At 40.2% G+C, this 14793-nt stretch overlaps 1 protein-coding gene across 1 annotated transcript; it reads left to right on the forward strand.

The window, feature by feature from the left end:
* The first annotated feature begins 7226 nt into the window (after window positions 1–7226).
* On the forward strand, window positions 7227–12259 carry LOC108942238 (uncharacterized). Its single transcript, XM_018765411.2, has 3 exons — window positions 7227–7324; window positions 11549–11872; window positions 11958–12259. Exons 1-3 carry the CDS (start codon window positions 7273–7275, stop codon window positions 12251–12253), a joined length of 672 nt encoding a protein of 223 aa, XP_018620927.2. The 5' UTR covers window positions 7227–7272; the 3' UTR covers window positions 12254–12259.
* Window positions 12260–14793: the final 2534 nt, after the last annotated feature.

Below are 14793 nucleotides of genomic sequence, written 5' to 3' on the forward strand. Positions count from 1 at the left end.
TGTAATAACCACACTGACAAGGGAAGGCTTACAAATTTCAATTCAAGCAATTACATAACACCAAATTCAATGTGATGGCATAAAATCATTGTTTATTGAACATTAAAAAAAAAAACACAAACAAACAAAAAAAAACACTCACACACAATGGCACTGGCATTCTGTTTTGCACACATTTTTCATTTCTCCAAGACACTGTACTGCCAGTCACTCCTCATACCAGCAAACTTCTTGCACCTGCCATGCCCCTGTGCATCATGTATATTAAATCAGAAGAAACCGACCAACAATTATCACCTATCACTGCAATTCCTTCTTGCAATTTCAAATGGGAAATTTTATCATAATCACTTTATATTAGCGCACCAATAATAGTATGGGAGAGAAAATCCAATTGTTCTTCTTCGGTTTTCTATTCCTTTGCTTCACCTCTCCACATCCTTCCAGTGGCTACTATAATGGAGTTCCACACTGTTATCTCACCCATGTGAGTCATTGTATGACACAGTTTTTCACTTCCTCCAGCCCTCCCTTAAACTCTGAAGCTTTCAAAGACACCTCCTGTTTAAGACAGAACCACAGCCACTTTTCCGGACCCTTTCTGACTTGTTCTGCTGCACGGAAGATCAGCCAGAAGGGGACAGAGTTGCATCTTACACCAGTGTAGTGCACATTCCCTTTCAAGGGTAGCAGAAAGCATTGAACTTTATGCTGTTGTCTCAGGAATCTAAGGTCACAGGTTCAAGTCCTGCTGTGATACAGTACAACTTACTTGCTGTAAACATGGTTAAAGCATTGTGAGGTCCTTTGGAGAAAAGAAATAAATATATGTATGTAGCCTGAACTGTCTTTTCTCTCTGGAATAACTAATAACTACAGTTAGTCTCTGCATTTAAAATTAAAACAAATAAATAAAAGGAGAAGTCACAAAAGAAATCCTTCTAGAAATCAAGTGGTGTTAGTTGGGTGAGATGGTAGAGTGTGGTTAGAGCTTTTACTTTTGGACCTGTAGGGTATTAGTTTGAAAATCACCTGTAGCTCTAGTACCCTTGAACACGGTATATTCCCTATATCACTCCAGTAAAATTACCACACTGTATAATTGTAAATAGCTTACTGTTGATATGGAGAAAAGCATCAGATGAATGAATGAAAGTAAATCAGCAAAGATTTGAAGTTAAATAGTCCCCAACTGCCACCGTTGGTCACACTATGCTACCTAGTGCTGTGATAAGACAAACTGAGTACCTGAAATGTCTGTGACTGTTGCCCTTTACTGGTTAGCTGAAATATATGCAAACAAGGGAAAATAATTATATTCTGAAGTTTCTACTTTGCTGTTTTAAAAATTTGAATAGACTAGTAATTCTTTATACAGCTTATATTATTGAAAGCACTCTTTACTTATATTACTGAGAGATATTCATTCATATCACTGTGATGGTCAATGTAACCATCTTTTGCACCAGCAGCAAGTGAGTCAGCAATGAGACACAGAACCAGTTGGGCATGCATAAGTGCCATATTTCAATATTAATGTTGGGTTTTATGATTGCTTATAGATCAAACATAAAAATTTTTGCAAGGTGAGAAAAACTGTGCGCAATGTGTTATGTGCAGCAGCACACGGTACAAAACACAGTCTTTAAAAATATACAATCACTATGATTAACAGCCATGTTTAATTACCTCTCTAGCTTTGCTAGCTGGGTAGAATGGAGAGAGCCTGAATGTACCCATAATGAAAGTACCTACGTGTCACCGGTGTTGACTTGGCAGCTCTACAGGAGACATTCCTACCTAGATTACTGGAGCTCTTTCCTGTCTGGCCTTCCATTCACCTCCATCAAACCTATCCAGCTGATACAGCTGATTCAGATGCCTCTGTGAGACTTGTTTTTGACCCACCATAGTGGGCCGGAGTAAGTGTTCCTCCTTGTGTTGTGCTTCTGGCTTCCTGTAGCTGCCTGAATCAAGTTCAGGAGTCTGGTCATGGCCTCCAAGACCATCAATGGATCAGCTCCTCAAAACCTACAGGATATGATTGTCATGGTCGGGTCTGAAGGAAGCGGCGGACCCAAGTGCAGAGCAGTAATCGTGGTGTCTTCGGGGAAATCCAAGAGAGGAGGTCAGAGGACGGGCAAAGGGTCTTTGAGGTGCGAACGTCGTAACAGGGAGGATCCAAAAGGCGAGGTCAGTACACACGCAAGAGGTCGATGATCAGAAAGAGGCAGTAGATCGGGGGAACAAGGGACGGGTTCGGGGAAGGCGTTTGGGAACAGGAAATGGCTAGAGAAGGTCGCTAACGAGGATGCAGATCAAGGTTTCACATCAGCTGGTGGTCTGACGCAGCCTTTTATGCTGTAGTCTGCGTTGCGTCCCAGGTGTTCCGTGTTGGCCCGGAGGTGTGGGCGTGGCAATGATCACTTGATCACCCGAGACAGACTGCTATGCCCCACCACCTCTGGACATGTGGTGGTTCCATGCAAAAGAGGTCCAACATCAAAAACCCGAAGGTTCTCGGTTCTGGCTCCAGTGTGGTGGAATGACCTTCCCCTTTCCCTCAGATTTGCTGAATCCCTGTCAAATTCAAGGAGGTTCTCAAAACACATCTGTTTCACACTCTCCGGATTTCCCTTCTAGTCCATACTTTCACATTATGTTGTTTGTCACAATTATCTTTGTCATTTCTATGAATTTGATATGCTGCTACTCATGTACTGTATGCTGCTTTAAACAGTGACATCAGACAAACAGACCGTACCTTGAGAAAGATGCGTCTGCATATAAGTCTCTTAGTCTTTTGGTCAAATGCACTTTTGTTTATTCATTTGTGTGGCACATTGGAGAAAAGTGCCTGCTAAATGAATAAATGTAAAGGTAAATATAGAGTTTCTTTCCTCTGGCAATGTGAACTAACTTTACCTAAATAACAATAGATTTTCATAATTGCCAATAATTAATTCCCTGGCTTATATATGAATATGGTTATTGATAATGGGTGGGAGTTTGAGGGGCACAGATGTTGCAGTTCAGTAGGTTTGGGGGGTTACAAATTGGTACATTCCAATATGGATGATTCAAATAACTTTACACAAGTTCCCATAAACAAAAATGTTCAATAAAATTCTGAGGTTTCCACTGAGATGCATAAAGATTTGCATACCTGGCCATGAGACCGTGACATCTGGTCCAAATGACTCATCTCCTGCTTTTGAGACCTGGAGTCCACAGGTCATGCAAACCCTCCTTATTTGTTATTATTGAAACAGAGCTGTTTCTACACAGCAGTAGCAGCCCACACACGAAACACTGAATTCACACCAGCACTCTTCAATCTTTCCAGTTTTAATTAAGACCCATGTTTTTTGCATGAAGTCTTTACAACGGGGTGACAAACACACCATGTCCAGAAGGTTTTGTATGGCCCACAGAATCAATTAATTGTTTTAGGGCTTATGTGATTATTATCAGCACAATTTTTCATTATATAATAAGAATTTCTTTGAAAGGGAGGTCTGCCAGTTTCCACAAGAGACATGACTCCCTTCTATGAAATAAAGCTTTGAAAGTGCAGTGAAGTAGAGATGAGATTTCTTTGAAAAGGGAGCCCTGTGCGTCCAAGCAAAGGACAACCCCCTGTTAAAAGGTGAAGTTTTTAAAGTTCTATGAGTTATTTCACACATACTGTCTGAAACTGCTAGCCCCAAGCAGGGTTCCGGTGAACTGAACCTTAACCTGGCAACACAGGGTGCAGGGCTGGAGGGGAATGGGACACACCCAGGACAGGACACCAGTCTGCCACAAGGCACCCCAAGCAGGACTCAAACCCCAGACCCACCAGAGAGCAGGACCTGGTCAAACCCACTGCACCACCATGCCTCCCACATCCAAAAACTGACATAGTGATTTCAGGGAAATGGGAGCGTCCTCCTTGAATGTGTATTCTTGGATGTCTATACACATACGGCCTAGCAAAAGAACAATATTGTGTCGGTATAATGCACCACAGGGCTATAGGGGGATTTAGCTACAATACATTGTATGATTAAGCTGACACTTTTCTCCAAAGCAATTTACAATGTTAAGCTACTTTACAATTATTTATGCATTTATATAGCTGGGTAATTCTTTTACTAGAGCAATTTAGGGTAAGTACCTTGCTCAAGGGTACTACAGCTATAGCTGCCTCCTCAGGTGTCATCATAGGAAAGCAATGTTTCAAAATAAATAGGTAGTTAGTAACTGATATTTATACTTTTATATAGAACAAAAAAACTAACTGGAATTACACTGGTCATCGATATACCAGAGTGAACATAAAAGTCTTAAGTCTGGATTTAAAGGCTAAGATAGACCTCCTGGCATTTTGGACAGAAAGAGCCAATCAGTTCCAAAGTTTAGTCGCGCTATAACTAAAGACACCCTCCTACTGAGATCTTATTGATCACAGGTACTTTAAGGTAACCCGCATCCAATGAACAAAGACAATATCTTTGAATATAAGAATCAACACAGGTAAGATGGAGCAATGCCATTACTGCTTTATAGGTCAGAAATAGCAGAGAGGGCAGTGGTGCAGTGGGTTTGACTGGGTCCCACTCTCTGGTAGGTCTGGAATTTGAGTCGTGCTTGGGGTGCCTTGCGATGGACTGGCGTCCTGTCCTGGGTGTGTCACCTCCCCTCCAGTCTTGCGCCCTGTGTTGCTGGGTTAGGCTCCAGGTCTGGTTTCAGAAATGTGTGTGTAGGTCAGGGAACGAAGAGAACGAGGAGACAGGGGGACTGGGTTCGGGGAGGACAGGAACAGGTACGGGAATGGGAACAAGGACGAGGAGGAAAACAAGGATGCAGGAGAACTCGTAGGAGAAGTCGCAGGCGTGGGTGAGCGGGTGGCTCAAAATAGGTTCTGCGTTGTCCCTTTTGCTCCGTTTCCCTGATCACTAAGGTTGCCAACCCTTGCAGTAGAAAATAAGGGACACTTTTGGGGTCTTTACAGAAAAATACGGGACAGTAAGGGAAATTCTTTGTAGCTAATGTATATGTGTAAAAAAGAAGTCTCTGCTTGACTGAATAAAATGTTAATCCAAGACACATTCAATTTGTTTTTTAGCTCACTGACATACATGTCAGTTGTAAAAAATAAATCAATTTTAATGCTTAGCAAGTCTCACACACCATTGCACACCGTATTACTAGCGTCTGCCTAGGTGATTTATAACACTTTCTAACAAAAAACTGGAAATTCCTCCTTGGGTTTTGTGCATTCAGTCGTTACGTCGACGATTTTCTGGTTCGCATCTTGTTTTACGTCACCTACTCCACCGCAGCTGACAGAAAAATCTCTTACAAACTTTATAGTTTGCCATAACTCGTTTTCCATCTCCCATTCTCTTTTATATTGTGGCACACAGCGCCGTGGGTTTGGATGAGGCAAAGAAGGACACAGAGACAGTGCTTATCTAGAACATTTTATTGAACACTGGCACACAGAGAAATAATGTTCTTGGTCCGAGGACCCCGTTTCCTCAGGACCTGCACTTCAAACCGGCCTACTTAGCTGCCCTAGGCTTTCTTTTCTTCCATGCTAGCAGCCACAGTCACTCCATCATTTCCCTTTAGAAGTCCCCCCACTGGTTGCACATGTTATTTACAAGTTACCCACAATGCAACTATTTACACCAAACTCATCTTCCCACCTAAACACAGTAACATGGGTTGTTACAATACTGATCTAATTGTTTTCATTTACGAGGTGGACTATTAGTAGCCATGATGACATCTAGTCATCTAGTTAGTAGCTACCTGCCTTGACCCTTCCCCCACTGTCAAATGTAACATCCAGGTAATATAGCAACGCTCAATGACAGTTGGACTCACACACACAACACGGCTGTTTCACATACGTTTTTGCGATTTGTTTTCCTGATCTCTTAACACTTTTACTGCAAAGTTTATGTATGCAATGAATAAATGTAATAAATATTTTTAAATGTCTCTGGGTGTGAAAGGTTAAAATATGGGACAAATCGTGTTCCGTATGGTTTTAATATGGAACACATCGCTTATCCCTTAAATACGGAACGATTTTGTATTATAAGGGGCGGTTGGCAACCCTACTGATCACCCACAGGTGCGTTGAGTCGTGATGAGGCCGTGGGCGTTCACAGTCGTACTTCTTTGTTTATGTTTGCAGCAGCATTCTGTACTAACTCAGTCACTGTAATCTGGAAACACTGAGGTACGGACAGCTCAGTAGTAATTGAGAACTGCAATAGTTCAACCTTCTCAGACTTAGATGAGAAGTTATGGTAACTGTTCAGAAATTACAGAAAAACACTTAAAGAAAAAGTGAAACTGACAGCCCTAGAGCAGTTTCCCCAAGAGTGTAAAATCAAAATTATGGTTGACTAGTTTGTAACGCTCTAAGTCCTGTGCAGGAAATGTAAGTTGGAGAATAAACTGTAAATGACACAAAAAAAAACTGCCAAAAAAACCCAAAGCTAAAACAAAACTTTCAAGAAAAGTACAGTGCTGATAGTGAAGAAACCTGGCTACTTGCAAGTAAAATTTTCCAGACAGGTGCCACAACACTTACATGAAGTGTGTTGTCCCATTACATCGCTGAGCACTTTTTCACACACAAACACACATTGACTGTAACCTCTTGTCCCGAGCAGGGTCGCAGTGAGTCGGAGCCTAACCCGGCAACACAGAGCGCAGGGCTGGAGGGGGAGAGAAAACACCCAAGAAGGGGACACCAGTCCATCACAAGGCACCCCAAGAGGAACTCGAACCCCAGACCTGCCAGAGAGCAGGACCCGGCCAAGCCCGCTGCACTACCGCACCCCTCGATCACTTTTTCATTACTGTTTATATTTTTGTCCACCACCTGGATCTACCCATAGTTTCTACATTAGAATAGGTCCTTGGATGATGGTGTAGCATGGTGATGGTCAGCCTGGATGGGATATAAAACTCACAATACCTGTGACCGAGGTCCGTACCAGTTCTCTTAAACTGGTTAGACAGCTATTTCCTTTAAAAACAAGTCATAGATAGGCCAGAACCTATTTTTAGCATACTAAAAATATTGGGGAAACATATTTTTTTGAGTGGAAAAAACTGCAGTTTTTTTTTCTTGTGATTCAAAACTACCGCATGGAAATCACCTTTCAGAAAGGAAGCTTGTCTGCAACAGGAAATCAGTCTTGATTCTGTTTCTTCATGTCTTTATGAAACCTTCAGTTCCACGATACCTTCTGGACGTAAACAATGACAGTCCTTTTTGTCCTCATTCCCTGGATCCTCCTCTCTTTGGAGACAGGTACAGTAGCTTCATATTGTTTTGAATGACATCATTAAGTATTTTCGTATTTAAGGTAGTCAAAATAAGAGTTTTAACTAGCCATTGTTTTAATGTACAGGGGTATATACTAGAAATAATAATAACAATAATAATAATAATAACAACCATTAATTATGGTTTCAAAGCAACCTTTACTGGTGCATTTGAAAATTCAGGTAGTTTTAAAAATAACGTGAAATAAAGATGTAAAATATCGAAAAACTAGATCACATATGGAACAGATTATTTATTGACCAAACGCCTATTTCTTTTTGACGTTGCAGTATTTATTTATAATTCAGAATGGCATCATATTATTGCACAAAATTTCGATCACATTGTATGTTTGGATTTTGTTTGCAATTTTAGTTACTTTAGCATTTTGTTATTATTCAAGGCAGTTTTACATGCTAATTCTTTGTGTAAATAGCTCTTTCAGGACACAGTTTTACTGTTTATACGGTGGTTAGTCAAGAAAACATCTGCAATAAGCTATATAGATTTGAGCAGCGATTACTGTGAATACCTTTTAACTTGTTCTTGTATGTAAAAAATAACGTCATTAATTGCATTAATGAATTGTCTGTTGTACAGTGGAGATGTGGGTTTAAATCACTTTCCTGCCACACTGGTCTGTCGTGAGGAGGCTAAGGGAGTGCGGGCGGTTTTGTGCTTCCTTGGCATCCTGGGTGATGTGGTTGCAGTTCCTTCTCCAAGTACCAGTTAGGTGGGCTCTTTGAGGGTTTGGGGTGGATTTGGATGAGCTGTGTTCTCCGTCAAGTGTTTTGCCTACCAACAAAGCTCGCAGCCTGCAGTGTGAAAACCGTAGTGCTGCTGTCAGCACAAATATTAGAGGAGGCTGTCAAACGCAGACGGATTCTGTGCCCCTAGCAAAGTGATCTATCAAGCCTCACTAACTTAAATATACCGTTCTTCTGCTTAACTGATGCAATTGATCCATTAAAAAGTCTCAGTTAAATGAGACTTCAGAAGACATTCTCATGCTTCTTAATGGGGAAAATGAATTCCTTGCACCAGAATTGTACCAAATTTCGTTTCAGGTGATGCCTGGATGGAAATAAAACACCCATATAAACAGAATCAGAAATAACAAACTGGTATGTGCAAATAAAATGTGATTAAAAACTTAATTAATTACACAAGTATTCAACTATTCTGATTTATTGTTTCACAGAAGCACATTTAACTTTGATTACAGTTCAGTGCGTATTTGGGAAAGTCTCTACATGCTTTGAACATGTGGGCACTACTGTATTTCTCCCATTCTTCTCTGCAACAAGGCTTGAGCTCCATGGTGTTTAAAGGGAGCTGCCTGTTCAGAGCAAGTTTTTTAAGTGGACATTTCCAGGTTATTGATTTATTTTCAGACAACTTCAGTGTGGTTTTCGATGTATCCTCTGTGTTAGAGCTGCCGGAATCAAAACCTTCTCTCAAACCCTCAAGTCGTTTTACATACAGCAGCAGATTTTTCTGCATAGTTTGTCTATATTTAGCTACATCCATTTCTGAAAAGCTTTCAGGTGTTTGAAAGATCTGCCCAGAATAGAAGTAGCCCTACAGTACAGGTATGCGTCACTTAATGTCCTTCTGCACAACATCCGACCGTATATATGTCCTAGGACCCATAAGGTTATAATAGAGTCGAAAAATCTCGATTGACTAACAGGAGGTAGCAGACATAAGTGGCTGTAGTGCATCTTCCCGCAACATGTGTAAACAAAGCAATTATGCTGCCAGGTGTATAATGGTACAGTACATATCTATAATACTAGATAGTGATATTAAACATCTATGTTACTGGCTTATGTATTTACAGCACTGTACTTTTTTATTCTTATTTTAATGTCAGCTCTCCTTAATTACAGATTAAAAAGTTTACTGTATAACACTATGCTTTGTCCCATAGGCAGCAGCATCTCAGTCTTGTGTATTCCATGTCTCATTGAGTGCATCATCTCTCGGTTAACTTTCATCTTGTAACATAAAGTGCATTATAGCCCCCAAACATAAAGCCTACCATAATAGGCTTATATAGTATATATGATGTCCGCACACCGTTCAAATCGTCTAACGTCCTGTTGGACAGAATGTATCCCAGATGTTAATCGACGCACGACTGTATTGTATTCCATCTACCATGTTTTACAGCAAGGACACTTTTCTTGGGATGTTCTTCAGATGAGAATACACTAATCTGCAGTGTATTTTTGGCCATGCACTGAGGCCAAAAAGATCAGTCTTGGTCTCTTCACACAGTGCAGTCTTCCTTATTCATGTGAGTTGTGTTCAAATTTGAGTCTCTTTGTTGCCGCTTTAACAACCGCACTCCTCAAATAGATGTTCTGTTTTGGAGGGCAACCGCTAATATGTAAATTCACCGTTTTCTCCATTCCTGTATGATGGAAGTAATGTTACTTTGTTGGAAATTCAAAGTATTAGAAATATTAAAAACATTCAGTTTTCTTATACTAATGCCCTGACTTGTGCCTTTCAGTAACCTTTTTTTGGACACACTTTGTAAGTCGATGAGTCAGTCTGGAAAGTTATTTGGAAATGTGCTAAGCAAACTGAGTAGGAAATTATTAACTGGTCATATTTGTTTGGAATGCAATGTGGGGTACGTCAATGGAACTACAGTCTGTTAGCTATGCAAAGTTGTCAAATCAAGCATGCCCAAACAAATATGATGTTGTAAACCTTGTTTGCCCCTGCAATGGTAGTGCAGGGGCAAACAAGGTATATCACAGTAAAAGAGGATACTAATGTAATCAATGTAACTGCATGTTTTTTTACTATTTTTGCTGTATATCCCTGGCATGATGCCAATATGAATGACGAGACACTCAGTACTATTCAATATATGGGACTTCCAGTGTATCTGGCTATTACTCCCTGCTCAGCATTTTTCTTTTTGAAGATGAGCTGTTTCTAACCATGTCCTGTTTTCTACATCAAATTCTTATCTTGTTCATCTAAGACTGTCAAAAGTGCATAAGATTCCCCATTTACCCTGGAGTTAATAACAGAGGGGCAAAACCACACTAGAGTTATCTACCCTACTAAACAACTGAGGACTCTTAATGAGGTAACTGTGCAAAATACCATGATTGGAGGAGCAACAACAGCAATAGGGATTAAAACCAGGAACATTCAGACGATGTGCCAATAGAACAACTATACTACCAGCAGCTCAGTAGTTTTAGGTCCTCTTGCATAAGGATTAAATTATAGGACTTTAGTTTCAGTGATTTTCTGCAGTTCCCTGCAGAAAATGCAAAAGTTGAAATAACTGTTAAAATTTTTTCTGGTGAAAAAAGTAATAAAGCACACAATTTTTTTAAAAATCCTAAAATCTATAAAGTTCTTTGGACGAAGCAGAATCAAACATGAAAATGAAATGCTAACCTTGCAACACATACAGGTTCATTTTTATTGGTTGTTTCGAAAACCAGAAGTTTTTAGTAAAACAAATTGGAAGTAGACGCATACTGTTGAATGCCAGGTATGTTGTTTTAAATAATAAAAAAAAATATATAAATTCAGTTTATTTAAATATGAAATCTAAAATTGAAGGCTTTGTGATGTTTTCCATACACAGTGTTCACTGCTTTTTGAAAGATGGAACACAGCAACCCTGCATAATATGAGCAAAAATAAATAAATTAAAGCCTCCATCAAATTTTTAGGATAGGATTGGAGGGTCCTTTTAATCCCCGCAGGGGTAATACTGTCACGGTGAACCGGGACGGAAGGACTCAAGTGTGGGGTCGTTCGCCTGGATTCAGAGGATCAGGCAAGTTCTCGATGTCAGGGACAGGGGGGTGGCCAGTCGATTGGCGATCAGGGTCAGAACGAAGATCCATGGACATGGTCAAGAAACAAAGCGGAGGGTCAACAACCGGAGAACGTGAACTAAGAACTGGAGATGAGTGAGGAGTCACAAGGAAGGGCGGTTGTCTCTGACGAGAATTCGCAAAGGTATGGGAGCTGAGGAGGGTCTTTTAAAGGGTGAGCAGTTAATCAGGTGCTGGAGCAGAGTCAGGTGTTGTCGTTTGAGATGTGGGCGTGGACGTGACAAATACAAGGGACACCTGCATTAATAAGATTTTTTTTTAACTGATGATCACAGTGTTTGTCTCAATGGAGAGACATGAGGTGATCATATTGTACATCTCTCCCCAGACCCTGGACATGCAGTCTCCTCTGTTGATCACTTCGTCTTAGAAGGAGGACAGATTCATCTTACTGTGGAGGGACACCAGCAGCTGCAGTTCAGAAGATTTTCTTGGAAGTTCAATTCAACAGTCATACTGGAGTACACAAATTTGACTATGCATGAGGAATATTTGTCATACTATAAACAAGCAAAGATGAAATTTAATTCCACAGACCTTTCTCTGTTCATTAAGAACGTGGAGGAGTCTGAAATGGGCATCTATACTGCTGTCATAGCTAATGCTGAGGGGAAAGAAATCGTGGAACACAAGTACAACCTACGTGTGCAAAGTAAGTAGTTCTGTGACCTCTTTATTCGTGTTGCTTGTGGGTGATTTTTCATATTTTATTATGTATCTTTTATGTTAATTTGCAGAGGCTGTTCCCAAACCCACCCTAAATCTGAAAGAATTCCACCTGAACTTCACTGAAAGATTCTGCAACGTGTCAGTGAACTGCTCAGTCGGAGGCAGCTGGGTCTCGTACAGCTGTGATTGGTTCCAGTGCACAGAGTTAGAAATGTCCACTTATTTAGAAGTAAATATCACGGTTACCTCTCGCAATGGAGCTGTTGTCTGTATGGGCAGCAATCGTGTCAGCAATGCCTCCGAGTCAAAACCAGTGGAGCTTGCGTGTAAGGATTTCCCTTCAATATTTTATTGTATTATTTAAAATAGTAAAATAAGCTTAGTAAAATAGTAAAAGCTTATTGAGATATGTTTGTCTTCCAACACCTACCTTGTGTTTGCATTTACAGGTGTGAAAAACCACACATCCAAGCTCTCCCAAGAAATATATACTGTGATAGCTACAATCTGTGCGTTCCTAATAATTGTTGCGTTCATATATGTAGTTAAACGACACAACGTTTCTCACAAACATACTATCACACAGGTATGGCTCTTTCCCTTTTTTTCATAAAAATTGAACATTGCATTCAAAGTTCATCTTTTTCCAAGGACACTTAGCGCATGAGGTTTTTATGCTAAACTGCTTCCAAGGATTTACAAATTTACTCTTGTGAGCAAGTTAAGTATTCACCTTACTGCAGAGCACTACAGCACAAGAAAGGATTTGTACCCATGCAAGGAAATGGCTGTTCTCTGTAGACTAATGTTCAACAGTTCTCTTTATAAATTCAACCAGAAAGTGATAAGATTGTCTGAGATGATATATCAGCAGCCTGTTACTCAACCATATTGTCATACTCTGATAGTGCCAATCAAAGTTGGATGCATTTGAGCCACTTTTACTATATTTAGTCAATGCTTTTTTTTCAAAGCATCTATCTACCACATTTACAGAGCTTGGTAATTTCACCAGAACAATTTAGAGTAAGTACCTTGCTCAAGGGTGCTATAGCTGCAGGTGAGATTTAAACTGACAACCTTAAGATCACAAGGAAGCAGCACTAACCATTACGCTAACAACTGCCTCCCTTGAGCATTACTAAAACATAACAATTACAGGAATTCACATGTTAATGAAATTAACTAATCTTCTCAGAAAGAGGGAACGCTATTTCAGTCACACAGTTTCTGTAGTTTGTATTTAATAGACTGGATGTACTATTTCCAATGCTGAAATTTACTGCGGCACAATCTTCGGTGGGCTGGAGCATCCTTGAAACTAAAAAGTTGATAAACATCTTTCCAGTACTCAGAAATTCACTGCAGTCTGCAGGAAAATCCTTACAGCATATAGTATTTAAGAGCACATTTACTCAGGAATCTTAAAACAATGTAAAGAGTGCATATTTAAGGCTACACAGAACTGATATAATGATGCATAGGTTCAAAATAATTAATGGAAATTTATATATGTCTAATAACTTCTTTTTAAGGGTGTATGTATAGCTGTAGGTGCTTAATTGTGATATGTGTGTGTTTTCAGCAAGGAGTTAATGCTGCATGTGTGTCTTGTTTTTTGATGCCACAGAGCAATGGCTCAACAGAAACGGACACCTTTTACTCAATTCCAAGGAGCCAAAGAATGCAACAGGAGCTAAATGACAGCCAAGCAAAACCAGAAACTGTATATGCCACACTGGGACAACCACCACAGCAAGTGGCCCACACTGCAGTAATACCAAGACTGGAAGATCCTGTGTCTTTGTACAGCGTGGTGAGGAAGTGACTTGGCCTTTTTCACCTTGTGCTGAAAGCTGCATAGGAGCTTTAGAGTGCCGATGCTTTGAACACCTCTTATGCTCTCTTCCGGGCTTCTGTTGAAAACACCCAAGTGGCATAAATAACTCAAAGTGTCAGCAGACATAATCTACTAGGTTGTATGCCATTGAATGTGTAGATGAGTGTGGGTGTGTGTGTGTGTCTGTGCGATTTCAACAACTGCCTCCGAATGGCCATTTAAAACCTGAGAACTATAAATCTTTGTATTAATATTGGTATTTACCATGCAACTGTTACATGACATGACTGTTGTACGTTCTGCCAATGGGCAAATTGTGTAATTTTGCTTGAAGAATTAAGTCATGTAATGTAATTACAAGTAATGTAAAGTGGAAATTAAAGTCAGTATACAGCAATTTCTTAATAAAAAACCATTTTCTACCTACTGTATCTATAAATTAAGTGTGCATATAATGTTTAATTTTAATTGTATATATAATATATAGAGGGGGGCGCGGTGGCGTAGTGGGTTGGGCCGGGTCCTGCTCTCCGGTGGGTCCAGGGTTCGAGTCCCGCTTGGGGTGCCTTGCGATGGACTGGCATCCCGTCCTGGGTGTGTCCCCTCCCCTCCGGCCTTACGCCCTGTGTTGCCGGGTAGGCTCCAGTTCCCCGCGACCCCTTATGGGACAAGAGGTTCAGAAAATGTGTGTGTGTGTATAATATACAGTATTCAGCATACAGAATATAAAGACTGATAATTTGTTCAATTTAAATGAAAATTTTCAGTAAGAGGAGTTTTAAAGCTGAATAACTGGCGTGCAACAAAGTGCCCATCTCTGTATATAAGCACAGACATCTTACTTAGCGTAACATAGTAAGTGGCTTTGGAGAAAAGTGTTGGCTAAATGGATAAATTTAAATTTAAATTTAAATACCACCAAATTCAAGAAACGTAACAAAGAGGAATTGTGGAACCGCTGGGTCATCCTGTTGTTATTACTGTTGTGAACTGGAACTGTTCATTGTAATGTATAGGCAGGAGACTCATTTAGTTGTGAATTGGAATGGTTTTGGACAAAGTAC

This window comes from Scleropages formosus, chromosome 5 (assembly GCF_900964775.1).
Source record: "Scleropages formosus chromosome 5, fSclFor1.1, whole genome shotgun sequence".
NCBI classification, from domain to species: Eukaryota; Metazoa; Chordata; class Actinopteri; order Osteoglossiformes; family Osteoglossidae; genus Scleropages; species Scleropages formosus.